This window comes from Cucumis sativus, chromosome 7 (assembly GCF_000004075.3).
Source record: "Cucumis sativus cultivar 9930 chromosome 7, Cucumber_9930_V3, whole genome shotgun sequence".
Lineage (NCBI taxonomy): Eukaryota > Viridiplantae > Streptophyta > Magnoliopsida > Cucurbitales > Cucurbitaceae > Cucumis > Cucumis sativus.
The window spans coordinates 20,225,500-20,240,183 of record NC_026661.2 but is presented as its reverse complement, the minus strand read 5'-3'; the positions used below and the strand labels follow the sequence as shown (position 1 = coordinate 20,240,183).

Sequence of the window (14,684 nt, the reverse complement as noted above, 5' to 3'; positions counted from 1 at the left end):
TAAACAAACCAAAATAGTATTTAAAGAAATAGTTATACATAGAATGTTAGAAGCATCTCTCAATCGTAATTCCAAGAAGTTAAAGGGGCTAATGCGAATATTCAAGAAGATAGAGGACCCGCGGGAAAATCATAAAGTGGTGTCTTCAAGTTCGTTATCGTCTCATCCAAACGACCGGCTCTCTTTTTCCCGGCGACTGAACTTCCACTCAGAACTTCAGAGAGCTTACCCATGGCGATCATGGCGTTTCTCTCTTCACCACCCCACATTCCCTCTCTTTCTCCACCGTTTCACACCAACTTTCTCTTCTCTCCCATTTCCTCGTCCTTACGGCGTTCTACTCGATCCAGTTTATTTGGCGCTCAAACCTTGGCGGCTTCCGGATTTTGCTTTAGAATACACTGTCTTGACAAAGAACGAGCTGCACCGGTTACTCAGAGATCCGATCCTAAGGCTGGAGTTCCCATTTATAAGCCCAAAACGTACGAGGTGTTAGTCTCCGATGCTGCTAACTCTCTTGCTTATGCTCTGGAAGATGGAAAGATGCGCTTGGAGATTGATTTCCCGTAATCTTTCTTTTTCACTATGAATATTGATTGGTCTTACTTTTCGGTTCTATTAGGCTCTTTCTTTTGAGAAATGCTGTTCATTCCTTTAATTTGTTACTTAGCAAGTTAGCATCAGAGTTACTACTACCATGTTGTACGTTTGTTTTCGTCTCTTCTAATCCTCATGCCTCAAGTATCGTAATCGGTTGGGCTTTTGTTAAGATGATCTAGCGGGTTTAATTTCGGAGCTTCCTTCTTGCAGAGGACCCAATTTAAAATTATTTGAAACTGAGATTCCAACCGTAGTCTGTTTAGGTAAATTGTTCGTGCCATGATCGAGGAGTTCCTTCTCTGTCTGGCTTTTTAGGGAGAAAAGCAGCTTATTATGGGTTGTTAGGTGTGAGCTTTAGCGTGGAATATTGAGGGAGAGAAGAGAAGCAGTGTTATAGAGGCGTGGTCGTTGGAATTTAGTTTCAAAGGCTTTTTGTAATTATTCTTTTAAGTAGAATCTTGTATAGTTGAAACCCTTTTGCAAGATGGGATTTTACAGACTTGATTTTTGTAGTAGTAAATTGTTTCTGAACACGGCTTATGAGAAGTAACAATATCCTTTGCTTTAGTGTCGGAATGTGGTTAATTCTCGAATTTATTATCTAGTTCTTCATAGTATAATTTTCATTATTTTCTAATTTTGTTTTTTGTTTTTTGTTTCCCTTTTTTGTTTCCCTTTTTTGGTGGGATTTCCCATATTCAGACCCCTGCCTAGCAACATTTCTTCGTATAAGGTATCTTTCTCCAGCACGTTTGGAATTTTCTGCTTAGAACGTTTTGTTTTCTCATTATTAAAATATACCTCATATAGGTTTGCCCCCCTATACATACGGAAATCCAGTCTGTTTTGCAGCTCGTTTTAGTTATTGATTTTGAATGTATTCGTTTAAAATAGGTAACAGGGTCATTTTATAATATGTCCAAGAGTTTTATGTTTGTGTATTTTTCTTGTATGAGCGAGCCATGAACATTAAGACTACTATTCTGTGCGATGAAACCAGTTGAAAAGAAGTTGTGAAAAGTAAACCATGAGATATAGGTTAATTAATTGCGCCACCGAGATTTAACACTTGATGTATTAGAGCATGGTTCAGATTCAAAACTTTGTTGGTTTAGGTTATTTTCAATATTCTGGATTGTTGATGATAGCATATGAATATTTGATTTGAGAAAATTTCTAAATATGTAAAGGGATCTTCAGATGATTTCATTGATGCAAATATTCAACTGGCCCTGGCTGTTGCAAGAAATCTTCAAGAAAAGAGAGGAATTAGATCTTGCATTGTAAGCAACTATATATCTATACACACTTAAATATTGCAAATCTCTTCTGAATTTTGTGCAGCTATTAAAATCTCCTGCTATAAATTTAGGTGTTTCCAGATAAGCCAGAGAAGCGTAGAGCTTCACAGTTGTTCAAAACAGCTCTTGACTCGGTAACTAGTTAACTCTTCAAACTTCTTTGTTTTGCTTCATTCGTAAGAAGTAAATATTTTGTTTAGGATAGTAAGAGTACGAAAAGAGAGGGAAGATGCAAACCAAGTGAAAAGAGAAACTCTTTTGTTGTCATTAATCGGTTAGATAAATAATTTTGGAAGATTTGGTAATAGCACGACAAGAAAAAGGACATCCTAAAGATGTGAAAAAAAAATCTGTGTACTCCATGTTGAATAAATAACAACCGACCGACCACTCTCACTCTCCGACCAACTGACTTCAGTTTGGTCGGTTGCTCGTTTTTTCGTACACCAACAGCAAAGATATGCATGAATTCAAGATTGTTCATGCCACTTAGAATGTTTAATATCCAGCATCTTCTCACATATATTTTGGTGTCACATATTATAGTTGAAGAATAAATAAATATCTGAGAACACAATATAATTACTAGTAACAAATGATGTGAGCTAATCGAAGGCATGCTTGTTCACACAATATAAATCTTGGTCTCCGTTTTATATGCTCATTTGACTTCGTTTTTCCCTTTTGTCTTTCAGATCGATGGTATAACTGTAAGTTCCCTGGACGATGTTCCTGCTGGTGCTGTCACATCTTTCTTCAGATCTGTTAGAAACACCCTTGATTTTGATTTTGAAGACGACAATGCAGGTTGGTTCTAAAGACATGGATCTCACAAGATGTTTTACATTCTTATCCTCTTTTTTTTTCTTTTATTCTGTGCATGCCATGGCCATGTATTTCACTATCAAATGCGTTTTACAAATATACGTCATTTTACGTGACCCTAGGTCTCTAACCATTATGGCAAGACTGCAACCTACGTTCATAGACTGTAAAAAACTTGATTTAGAAGAAAGAAAATGTCAGGAAATAAAAAGAAGAGCCAGAGGGAGAAAATATTGATGAGAGGAAAAAAAAACTATATGAATTGTGATAGACCTTAATTCTCATATGAGAAAGCTATTTATAAACTTAAAACTGCCTCTTCCAATGTATTTCACTTCACTTTTGTGGATATAAGCATGTTTCTTCTTCCTCAGCTGGTTTGTATACGTCATATTGTAATCATCTTTTATTTCTTTACCTTCTTTCCGGAACCAACATTCTCATTTAATGATTTCTCACTCTTTGCAATCCATCTGGTTTGCAGGTCGTTGGACATCTAGTGACCCTCCATCTTTGTATATATTCATTAATTGTAGCACGCGTGAACTTGGTTTGATAGAGAAGTATGTGGTATGATGTCCATGCTAATTGCAAGATGGCAGTTTTTGAACCTTTGGCATACCTTGATTAGCTTCTGATTAAAAGTTTTCATGATTTCTTCTCTAATTGGTTACATTATGCTAATTTCCGTTTTTTCAGCACAAATTATAATTTTTTTCTTGAAAACGTATTCCTCCCATATATTATGATTCAGCTGTCTACAAAATACTGATATGAATTCTTATAATTATTACCATTAATAAGCGACTTTTTTCACTGTGGGATCGATGGTTATAAAATGTCTTTTTCCAAACTTACCAAGCACGAGCTGAGTAAGACATATTATTGACTTTCTAAGTTACATTTTCTCACACAATAGGTAATGTGTTCTGTTAACTTCATTTTGGGATTTGCAGGAAACTTTTGCTTCGTCAATCCCCGCCCTGTTGTTTAATCTAGAACTTGAAACCTTGCGGTAATGGTCCTCTTCATCCATCTTTGATAGATGCTTGGTTCATATATGCAACTATTGATCAAAAGTTTGTAAACTTACAGTGCGGACTTGGGCTTACTGGGATTTCCCCCCAAAGATTTGCATTATCGATTTCTCTCTCAGTTTATCCCAGTGTTCTACATTCGAATCAGAGAGTATTCTAAGGTTTTGGATCCCATCATGGAACACTTTTCTAATTACATTGACATATATACATTTTGACTAAATTATCTTCTTTTGGTTCTCCTTGTGGGAGGGATACCAAGACAGTAGCAGTAGCACCTTATATTGTTAATTACAGTGGAGCGTTGTTTCGTCAATACGCCGGTGTGTCTACTGTTTTATTGAACTTGGTGTTGGAGATTTTTTTTTTCCTTTTTTAATTCTCTTGATAACTTTCTCGGTCCAAATTGGTTCACCACCCACTTGAGTTTTGCTATCTGAGTTTTAGACTCATCTGCTTTTTTACATCAATCTGTTGTCATTTCTATTCATATTCATAATACTTTCAGGACCTTGGCAAGTGATGCTGAAACAATCTGATAATTCTTATGCCTGCGTTGCAGAGAGTGAAACAAGGTTCACCCTTGGTGAAGTATGTTAAACTAAAGTACTTTGAACTTTTAGATGTTTTATCATTTGTCTGGTGTTTCTGGACTAACTGTTGCTCGTAATTTAGACCAAAGATGAACTACTGAGGGTCCTTGGACTACAGGAGGAGCAAGGAAGCTCACTAGAATTTCTCCGCAGGGGCTACAAGGTTCTCCCTTTATATTTGTGATTCTGTTTTATATTTTTCCTTCTAGATTTATTGCTACCTTTTCTTGTACTATTAATTCTTATTTGCTTCCACACCAACCTACCAGAAATCTGAAGAGAAATCTGCTTCATATTGTGCTGCCTACGTTTTTTATTCAGTGAAATGATCCTTTATGAAGCTAACACTTCAAATCTGCTTCAATAAAATTATGGGATACTGTTGAAATCTAGTCTACTTTTGCAGGCTGCCACTTGGTGGGAAGAAGATGTTGATTCTGAAGTATCTTCTGCATGGCGTAGTTGAGCGGTTCGAGTGTCTCAACTATTCCTCACATTTTCATGGACACAACATCGACGATATTGGACTCCTAGTTCAAACGGATGGCTTCTTTCTTAAAGACTCTCGTGGCTCTCTTTGAACAGTTACTGCAAGCAAATTGTATCAGCTCTTTCAACCCACCAACCTCAGAAGATTGACACAAACTTGAATCCAACTCATTCACCTCTGGAGTTCAAGGTGAAGTGGTCTGTACATTTTATAAGTCGCCATAAATTACAATGTGTTGTTCATCCTCGATACCGTGTTTCGTTTTCCTTTTTCACTCATGTTCCTTCAAAAAGTATAAATCAAGCATCTCATATGATTTGATCATTGTCTAGAATGAAGTTCAACTATTTCCATGCATTATGTGGTTCATAGATTCACTGCTTGCACCCTTTGATTAATCCTCTTTTGTAATATAAAAACGCGAGTTCCTCCTCCATTCGTTATTTAGGGAAAATAAAGCTTTCTTTGAAAAGTCTGTGGTTTGTCATCGGTGTTGGGGAGAGAGAAACAATAAAAATTTTAGAGAATTAGAGAGGTACATCTAGTTGATGTTTGATCCCTTGCTATGTTTAAGGTAAGAGTGGAAACGAGTTCGTGGCCAAACCGAACTTAACTGAAATTCGGTTTTGATACTCTTGAAAAATTTTAAAATAATTTTCGATTCAAATTCAAATTTAGCTTTGTTATTTAATCAAACTGAGTTTAACATTTTCAGTTTCATTGAGTTTTAGGTTTCCTTTCTACTATTTGAATGTCACTCCCTAGTTTAAGAGTTATTTTTCAACCAAAGAAAAAAAAATGAAAAAATGAATAAATATGTCTAGTTGGTTATTTAGTTTTTATTAATAAGAATAATAGTAATAAAATAAATACAAATATAGCCCTCAATTAGATTATGATAGTCTTAAATATATGATTTTAAAAAGGCAGATTGAAAAGAAAAAGAAAAAGACAGATTGAAAATATAATGTGTTGTCTCTTCCCTCAAGCGAGGCTTCCAAACTTCAGCTGTAACCCATATTTTGGATGCAGATTGAATAACTATCTTAAATCTAAATAAATTTATTTGACTCACCCAATAATTCATTAATATTTTACTACATATACTAATTGATTGAATTTGAAGTATCGACCTGACTTTTATTTCTGAAGATCACAAATACTAGCGTTGTGTTAAAGCCATGAAAACTAGTGAGTATATGCAAGGATATTTTGAATAACAATGAAACCATAGTTGGAAGATGGGGCCATAGCTTAGGTGAATCACATCTATCAAATATCATATTATTCTTTGGGTAACATTTCTTTTCTTTTTCTGTCACGGACCAACCAGGATCACTGTCACCTACAGTTTGACAAACCACGTACTTGGATTTTATTGGTCTGTCACCCATACTTCTCCTACCCCACACCCACTTCACTTCTCATACCTCAGACCTCAGACCTCAGACCTCAACCATTCCTTTCTATCTTACAAAATCCAATATATAAATGAACAGTCCACCAAATCATATTCTTAATGTATAGATTTATGGTTTATATTATGTCCCAAATTTATAGAAACTAAAGAAGAAACATTTTTAAAAAGTTTAAAACAGATACTAACAGAACATATTGAAACCAAGAAAAGAAAAAGAAAATGTAGAATCAAACAAATTATGCCTAAATTTTGGGGAAAAATCTCAATTATATTCCCTTGATGGGATGGTCTTGGGAGACATTAGTTAATGGGTTCACTTTAATCTTTCACTTTCATCCTTCCATAATTGACACATGGTTTATGATTGAGGGACTATAATATATATATATATATATATATATATATATATATATATATATATATATATATATATATATATATGTTCTTATTCTTATTACATTATATATTATAATTATTTGCCCACATTATTGTGTAATATGTATATATATAATGAATGGTTGGTCCAATTGCACAAACATGTCACATTTTATTTGGCCATCTTATCAAACCAATATATGTCCTTCTTCACTTGATTTTTATATGTCCACATTTGGCATAGGTTATTAGATGTTTTTATGTTCAATGATGGAAAATTAAAATTCCCACAACCTTAAAAAGAACAAAATATAAAGATCCCACCATATTTCTATACTATTTTTGACTTTTTCTTCTTCTATTTTAAAGATAAAATATAATTCTTTTCTTTTAGTATAAATGAGACGAGAGATTTGAACATATAATCTCTATGTTATTGACATATATTGTATCAGTAGCTTAACTGTATTGGATGAACATGATAGATAAAAAAATCAAGCTAACCTATCAAAAAGATTGATTGTGGTCATTTGAGAAAAATCTAAAGTGACAATAGTTTTGAAAATTTTAAAAGGTTTAAATCAATGACCAACGGTTAGTTTGTACTCTTTTGTGATCGAGACGCTTTGTACTTTTACTAAATAGACCATAATTGGTTTGGTGTTGATTTGATAAAAAAATAATTGATTCCAACTGATAAAGACTCGGACTCACCTCTAGCTGCCGTGGACGATAATTATGATTATAACCTATATATTGAATGTGTTTATGATTTTTCAAATATTTCAATCTTACTCTTTTTAAAATATCTTTACTTTTATATATATATATATATATATATATATTTTACTCAAAAGTGAAGTTAGAATTATATTTCTATAAGTGAAAAGAAGAAAGAGAAAAAAGTTGTAATCCAAATTGGCTTATTAAGTATTATTAAAAATGATATTTAACTTCTAATTAGTCAACGATCAAATTCTACGTTTAGCTTGGCTTAAACAAAAATATTTTTCAAAAAACTCATTTTCTGTCTAGAAATAGTTTAAAATACATGTATTTTGAGTCACTTTCAAACACTATTATTTTTTTCTTCAAAATAACTTATTTTTTAAATTAAACACTTGAAAATATAATTCACACACTATAAAAAGAAAAATGTGACAGATACAGTTAATATTTTGGTTAACTTACAAGTTTAGTGTTATAAAGTTTTATATTGGTCATTGACACTACTTTCCACCTACAATCAAAGTTTCTTTATTTTGTTATTTCCTCGACTAAACAAGTCTTCAAGAACTTACTTTTCACTCCTCAAATTTGAATAACAATTCAAACGTTTATTGAATAAATATTAAACAAAAAATATAATCATCACCAAAAGTAACTTTTTTTTCTCCAATCGAGTAACTATTTCGTTTTTAATTTTAACTTTTTTTAAAAAACAAGCATGTAGACACTTCTTCATATTCCACCTCGAAAGTAAACTTTTTCTTTTTCAAATTTTAAAAACTACAAAAATAGCTTAAAAAACTTGCATTTATTTATGTATTTAGAATTGGATTAAAAAACAAAATAGTTATGTAAAGGAGAAGTCTTATATATATAAAGTATAAAAGAGAAGTATATATAATATAAATGGAGAAGGAAATGAAAAAGGGAGGTAACATGTTAATTCAGAGTTGGGTGAGCAGAAGCATGTTCTATTGTTCACTACCAACAAAGCACACATCACACACACCCAATAATAATTCTTTCTTTTCTTTTTTATCTCATAAATATTACATTTTATTTGGTTTGGGATATTCAATTCATAATACATTTAATCTTACATTATACCATTCTTCTTCTTCCCCTCATTTATTCCCTAAATTATGCAATATTCCTTCTGCTCTCCACCAATCACTCCTTTCCTCTTCCCACCATATTACTTCTTTTTTACTTTACACTCTTTTTTTTTTTTTCTTTAGATTTCAATCTCTATATCTCAAACACAATTTTATTGACTTAACTACATTAACTTTAGACAAAATTTATTAAAATATATATTTATTCAAAAAAAATATGTTCAAACTTTCAAATTCACTAAAGCCTTCCCATGAAATGACTTTTGAGATTGTAAATTGGGAGTTGGGTGCTTTTTATATATAACCATTATGATTAAAGAATTCTAGATTGTTAAAAGCAACACCAACCTTTATCTCTCATTTTTGACCCAAAAATTACACTAAAAAGTATGAAATCCTTTGTGGAGTACTTCTTAAAGAAACTTTTATTAAAAGTAAAACATTTATAGCTTTTTTTTTTAAATAGAAACAAAATTTTACTCTAAATAATTTTGAAAGTATTAAATCAACAAATATGAGACTAACAAATTAAATAAGAGAAGTTTTTACTATTGAGTAATATTAATGAAGTTGTACCCACAAATTGGCTTTTCATTTACATCAACAAAAATGACTTTTTAAATAGTAATAAACGTCTTATCTGCCAAATTATAATTAGAATATTACTTTCTATATATCAAATTTTCTTATAAATCTAAAGGCTAATGTCTTTTCTTTCTTAGCAACTTTTGCATGTGATATAATGAATGAAATTACAAAAGAAAAATTATTATATCTAAAGCCTATCCTACTACTATAATTATAATTATAATCATATATATATATATATATATATATATAGCCATAAAGCTTCCAAAATATAATTAATATGTGGGGTTCTAAAAGAAATTTAATTATTAACTTATTATTTACACCTCTATTTATCTAATTTAAAAATAAAAATTGATTTGTTAGAAATGAATTTAAATTTTATGTTGAATAGACTTTGAATTTTGTGTCTACAAAATTGAAAATTAGAAGTAGGTCAAGGATCTATAAAACGTCAAACAAAAGGACAAGAAAAGGAAAAATAATTTAGAGGGAGTAAAAAAAGAGAAAGTAAATTAATTTACTATTTGATCTTATAATATTCGAGTAAAATTAATTTTTAATGGCGTGACTTTCATTAACGAATAATAATATTTTAAAAAATAAACAATATAGTCATTTTAATTCTTATACATTTAATTGATTATAAATTTAAATAATAATAAAATAGCATTAGAACTATAATTATGTATATATTTATTTGGGGATGGTTATTCACATGCCTACAAAATTTGTATGTGTCAAATATTATACTAAAATAGCCTTTAACCTTTCCCCTAACATTACTAAACATAATCTTATCATTATTATTATTTATTTTAGAAAAAGGGTCCATTGGATATTGTGAATTCCAAATTGAAGCTATTTTTTCTGACCCAACCAATCTTTGTTGTTTCCCTTTAACTATTTTAAATGTACATTTGCTAAAAGCTTTTTGGCATGTGATAGTGCCAAAGTTAAAAAAAATATATATATATATAGCACTATGGAATCCTAAGTTGTATGAATCACTCATTTCAATTTTTTTCAAAATAATCTAAATTTTCTTAGTCTCTAAATGTTTGGTGAAAAAAAATTAACGTGGAAAGAATGTTTATATGCTTCATTTGTTTTTTTAAATAGCTGTGAATCTTGAGAACATAACCTCTATAACTCTATCATATATTTGAAGATAACTTTAAGAACCAAAATAAAATTTAATGGTTAAATAAAGTTATTATGATAAATTACAAAAATAAAGTTATGATTACAATTAAATACTATAAAAAGAGAAATTATTTCAGATGATAAAAAAAAAAATTATAAATATTTAGGTTTATTAGGAAATATTGGAAAAGAATGTAAAAAGTAAATTTTTTGAATTGAAAAAAAGAAAAGGCAAAAGTTATAAAAATAGAATTTAAAAGGAATTATGAAAAGTTGGAATGAACGTGTGGAACCCAACACCATGATGGCGCGTAAGACAAAGTTTCTGTTTACTTATTTATTAAAAGCTTTATCTTCATCGTCTTCTCCATTCTCCACTCTCCACTGTAATCCATTTCTTCCTTTTTTTTTCTTCCCTCCATTTTCATTTTCTTTCTCGCATTATTGTTCATCATTTATCCCCATTTCTTCCCTTTCCATAATTCTTAAATTAATTATAAAAATCCCTTTCTCTTTAGTCAAAAGCACATTGGGACCCTCCACCATCGTTCTTCATTTCCTAATCACGGATTCACTCCATTATTATAATCCCCACCACTACCCACCAAAATTCAACTGTTCGAACTTCACAAATCCCTCTCAACTTTCTCCAACCATCCCTCTTCTCAATTATCCAACTCTACAGCAAAAACTCTTGATCACAACCCCGTTTCTACTTCTATGTTACTTACAAATGGAATCAGAACCATGAAATGATGCTAATCTTCATCTTCTCTGTTTCTAATTCACTTCTCTCCGATACCCATTTCCTCAAATTTCTTCAAAATGCCCTCTAGACCCTTTGCTTCCAGTCCCACTTCCTCCGTCGCCGGATATTCCCCCTTGTCCAGAACGAAGGTTGTGTTCTTGGCACTCACCATTTCCGCTTCCGTTGTCATTTTCTTCTCTCTTCTTTACTTTCTCTACCATCTCTATCATTCCTTTGTTCACCGAGCTAAAACTATTCCTTTCGATTCCAGTGCTCCTCTTAAGCTTCAGCGGTTCTCTTACAGAGAGCTCAAAAGGGCTACAAATCGTTTCGATTCTGCTAATATAATTGGAAAGGGTGGATCGGGAACTGTGTTTAAAGGGATTTTGAGAGATGGGAAATCGATTGCTATTAAACGGTTGGACTCTGTTTCTCTTGAAACAGAGAGGGAATTTCAAAACGAGTTGCAGATTCTTGGTGGGTTGAGATCTCCTTTCTTAGTGACTCTTTTGGGATATTGTGTTGAGAAGAACAAACGTGTTCTTGTTTATGAGTTTATGCCCAACAGAAGCCTTCAGGAGTCGCTATTCTCAGATGGCTTTGGTGGATTATGTTGGGAAAGAAGATTTGATATCGTTTTAGATGTTGCTAGAGCTTTGGAATTTCTTCATCTTGGCTGTGATCCACCTGTTATTCATGGAGATATTAAGCCTAGCAATGTGCTTCTTGATATGGATCAACGAGCAAAGATTTCAGACTTTGGATTGTCAAGAATAAAAGCTGAAGGAGAATTTGGTGTTGATTTGTTCAGTCAAGAATTGGGTCGAAGCCAAGAGCTATGGAAGAGTCAAGACTATTCAGGGACTTTAGCTAATGAAACTCCTGCCATTGGAACTCCTGTGGAATCCAACACTGAGGTAGATTTTGCTCTTGCTTTACAAGCCTCTTCTTCTTCTAAAAACAGTAAAACGTCTCATAATGTTAAGGGTATGAATCTGAATTCTTTGAGTTATAATGCCAACATTTCAAATGAGGGAGATGGGAAGAAGGGGAAGGAGGTTTCAAGTTTAGATGTTAATGGAGTTGATTGGAGTAATCGTTTTGTTCCCTATGATTGTGGAATTGAACATAATAATGACTTGAATTCTGGTGCTGTTTTGAGTGTTGATGATGGAGGGAATAGTGCTAAACAATGGGGGAAAGATTGGTGGTGGAGACAAGACGGGAGCGGCGAGTTATGCAGCAAAGATTATGTTATGGAATGGATAGGAAGCCAGATTTATCCAACAGCTAATCCTGATTGGGATGAAGAAACTAAGACCACACCTGAAAAAGCTAATTGTAACTGCTCTTTTCCATTGGAGAATATGGATGGTGTGAATGGTGACTCGAAAGTACAGGAATTAGGATTCGAAAACCCCTCGAACGAGTTGGAGCCTAAAGAGTCGAAAACTAGGAACAACAAGAAGAAACAGAAGAAGATGCAAGAATGGTGGAAGGAAGAGAATTTTGCTGAGATTAGTAGGAAAAGCAACAAAAAAGCAAAGGGTTTAGAAGCCTCGGCTTGTAGCAAATGGAACAAAAGCCTACAACAACTACCACATTTCGGTTTAGGGAAACGGTTTTACTTCCTTCGTCGAACGCAGCGCTTGAGACAACAAGATCCAAACCAGACCGAACTCGACAGAGAGTTTAGCTTCAGAAGAGGTTGGAAGAAGAAGAACAACACTCAATCCGTAGGGAGTGATATGTGCAGTGGGGATTTATTTAGTAGAGAACTTAGTAGCACAACAAGCATGAGAGGAACACTTTGCTATGTAGCACCAGAATATGGAGGTTGTGGATTCCTAATGGAGAAGGCTGACATATACAGTTTGGGAGTACTAATACTCGTGATAGTATCAGGAAGACGACCGTTGCACGTTCTCGCATCGCCGATGAAGCTCGAGAAGGCTAACCTTATAAGTTGGTGTAGGCATTTGGCACAGTCTGGGAACGTGTTGGAGCTGGTCGACGAGAGGTTGAAAGATGAGTATAACAAGGAACAAGCAAGTTTGTGCATCAATTTGGCTTTGATATGTTTGCAAAAGATGCCAGAAATGAGGCCAGAGATTGGAGAGATCGTGAAGATTTTGAAAGGAGAAATGGAAATTCCACAAATACCATTTGAGTTTTCTCCTTCACCACCTTCAAAATGGTTCAATAGATCAAGGAGGAAACAAAAACTCAATGCAGAATAGGGTTTTTATTTTTTTTCTGCTCTTGAGCTGTTGAAATTTTTTTAGCTCATCATTCTCACTATTGGAAATATGATGTTAAATTAGAGAAATTTCTATTTAGTTCATATCGGTGAGATGGAAAATCGAACTTCCTAACATGTGAAATATTCTTGAGTTTATTATAACGACTTTACAAAATTTTAATTTAATTTGAATTAGAGATATCAAATTTACCATTTATTATGAATATGGTCAAATAGAATGTGCAAACAATGGTTTTGAAAATTAAACTAAAGGAAAATACTTGTACTTATCCAACTAAAATTTATAATGAAAAACTATCATACTTTTGAGTTTTGATAAAGTTTCCTATTTGGATTTTCAAATTATAATCATTTAAATCGGTTGAAAATGAAAGAAAGAGAAAAACAATTAAAATCTTATCATATAACAATTTAATTATATTAGTTAAGAGAGATGATGATAAAGATAATGATTGTCTAATATGGAATTCTATGTTATCTAAAAATTAACTATACATTGAGTATGGAAGTCTTATGCTTCTTTAATATGATCCCACATTTTCAATTCTATTTTATTTTATTTTATTTATAATAAATATCAATTTACACGTTTAGGCCCTCATTTTTTATGAATTACAAAGATTGAGTGTTGTATCAATCTTGAACTTACACGAATAATTTATATCCAAATAAAAAATGACATAGGTTTAAATTGATACAAACCATATAGTTTTGGATGTGAATTGATATTTTTCTCTTTTATTATCCATGCAAGTTTTTGCTTTTATTTAATACATTCTGAAACAATGTTTAATGACTTTGGACATATTTTACCTACTAAATCTTACTACGAGCATTTATTATTCAATACACTTGAGGTCGGGACATTCGAACCACATATCTCATTGTCACAACACAAAGTCAAGCTTCTTGAACTAAACGCGAATATTTTTAAAAGTATGATTGAAAGATACAATGTTTGAACGATATTTAATTTTATCTATTAAAATGAACCACAACTTTATATTTATCTTTTTTGTTTATTAGAGAGGCTCCTTTTTTATATAATTGAAATGAACAAGACTTTATTAGATATACTTATGGAATATATTTTCTAAAGTATATGGTTTTGATTATCTTAAATGAAAAAGTGATTGTAAAGAATTAAAAGGTTGAGAAAATTGGCTCCTTTTTTATTTTTATTTTTTGTTTTCTTTATTTTATATGTTTGAAAATATTATGTTGATATATATACACATGGGGCAAAGGCTTTCCTTTTCAATCCTCAAAAGAAGCAACCACTTTGTGGTAAAGAATAAGATGAGATATGTTATGTATATACTTCAAGCATTGCCCAAAACCACTTTACCATCCCATAATATAATCCTAACAACTTTAGTTCCTTTTCTTTTTCTTTTTCTTTGTTTGAAAAAAAGCCTTCCAACAAAAGTGGTGAAGAATTTTCCCAAAACAAA

At 32.1% G+C, this 14,684-nt stretch overlaps 2 protein-coding genes across 2 annotated transcripts; both read left to right on the top strand.

Moving 5' to 3' along the window:
• The first annotated feature begins 122 nt into the window (after nucleotides 1-122).
• Nucleotides 123-5,304, top strand: LOC101213889 (protein LOW PSII ACCUMULATION 3, chloroplastic). Its single transcript, XM_004135829.3, has 12 exons — nucleotides 123-566; nucleotides 1,303-1,333; nucleotides 1,791-1,883; nucleotides 1,973-2,035; nucleotides 2,597-2,708; nucleotides 3,211-3,296; nucleotides 3,683-3,741; nucleotides 3,822-3,924; nucleotides 4,026-4,086; nucleotides 4,272-4,354; nucleotides 4,439-4,519; nucleotides 4,763-5,304. Exons 1-12 carry the CDS (start codon nucleotides 232-234, stop codon nucleotides 4,820-4,822), a joined length of 1,167 nt encoding a protein of 388 aa, XP_004135877.1. The 5' UTR covers nucleotides 123-231; the 3' UTR covers nucleotides 4,823-5,304.
• A 5,316-nt stretch (nucleotides 5,305-10,620) lies between these two features.
• LOC101213647 (putative receptor-like protein kinase At1g80870) lies at nucleotides 10,621-13,408 on the top strand. The gene has a single exon (XM_004135828.3). It carries the CDS (start codon nucleotides 11,045-11,047, stop codon nucleotides 13,205-13,207), a length of 2,163 nt encoding a protein of 720 aa, XP_004135876.1. The 5' UTR covers nucleotides 10,621-11,044; the 3' UTR covers nucleotides 13,208-13,408.
• Nucleotides 13,409-14,684: the final 1,276 nt, after the last annotated feature.

What these genes read in the sequence shown, in the direction of transcription:
- LOC101213889 (XM_004135829.3), top strand. Translation starts at nt 232, where the DNA reads ATGGCGATCATGGCGTTTCTCTCTTCACCACCCCACATTCCCTCTCTT. An exon ending in GCAACATTTCTTCGTATAAG is followed by an intron (nt 1,334 to 1,790) that starts GTATCTTTCTCC and finishes AAATATGTAAAG; the next exon opens with GGATCTTCAGATGATTTCAT. An exon ending in GAATCAGAGAGTATTCTAAG is followed by an intron (nt 3,925 to 4,025) that starts GTTTTGGATCCC and finishes AGGGATACCAAG; the next exon opens with ACAGTAGCAGTAGCACCTTA.
- LOC101213647 (XM_004135828.3), top strand. Translation starts at nt 11,045, where the DNA reads ATGCCCTCTAGACCCTTTGCTTCCAGTCCCACTTCCTCCGTCGCCGGA.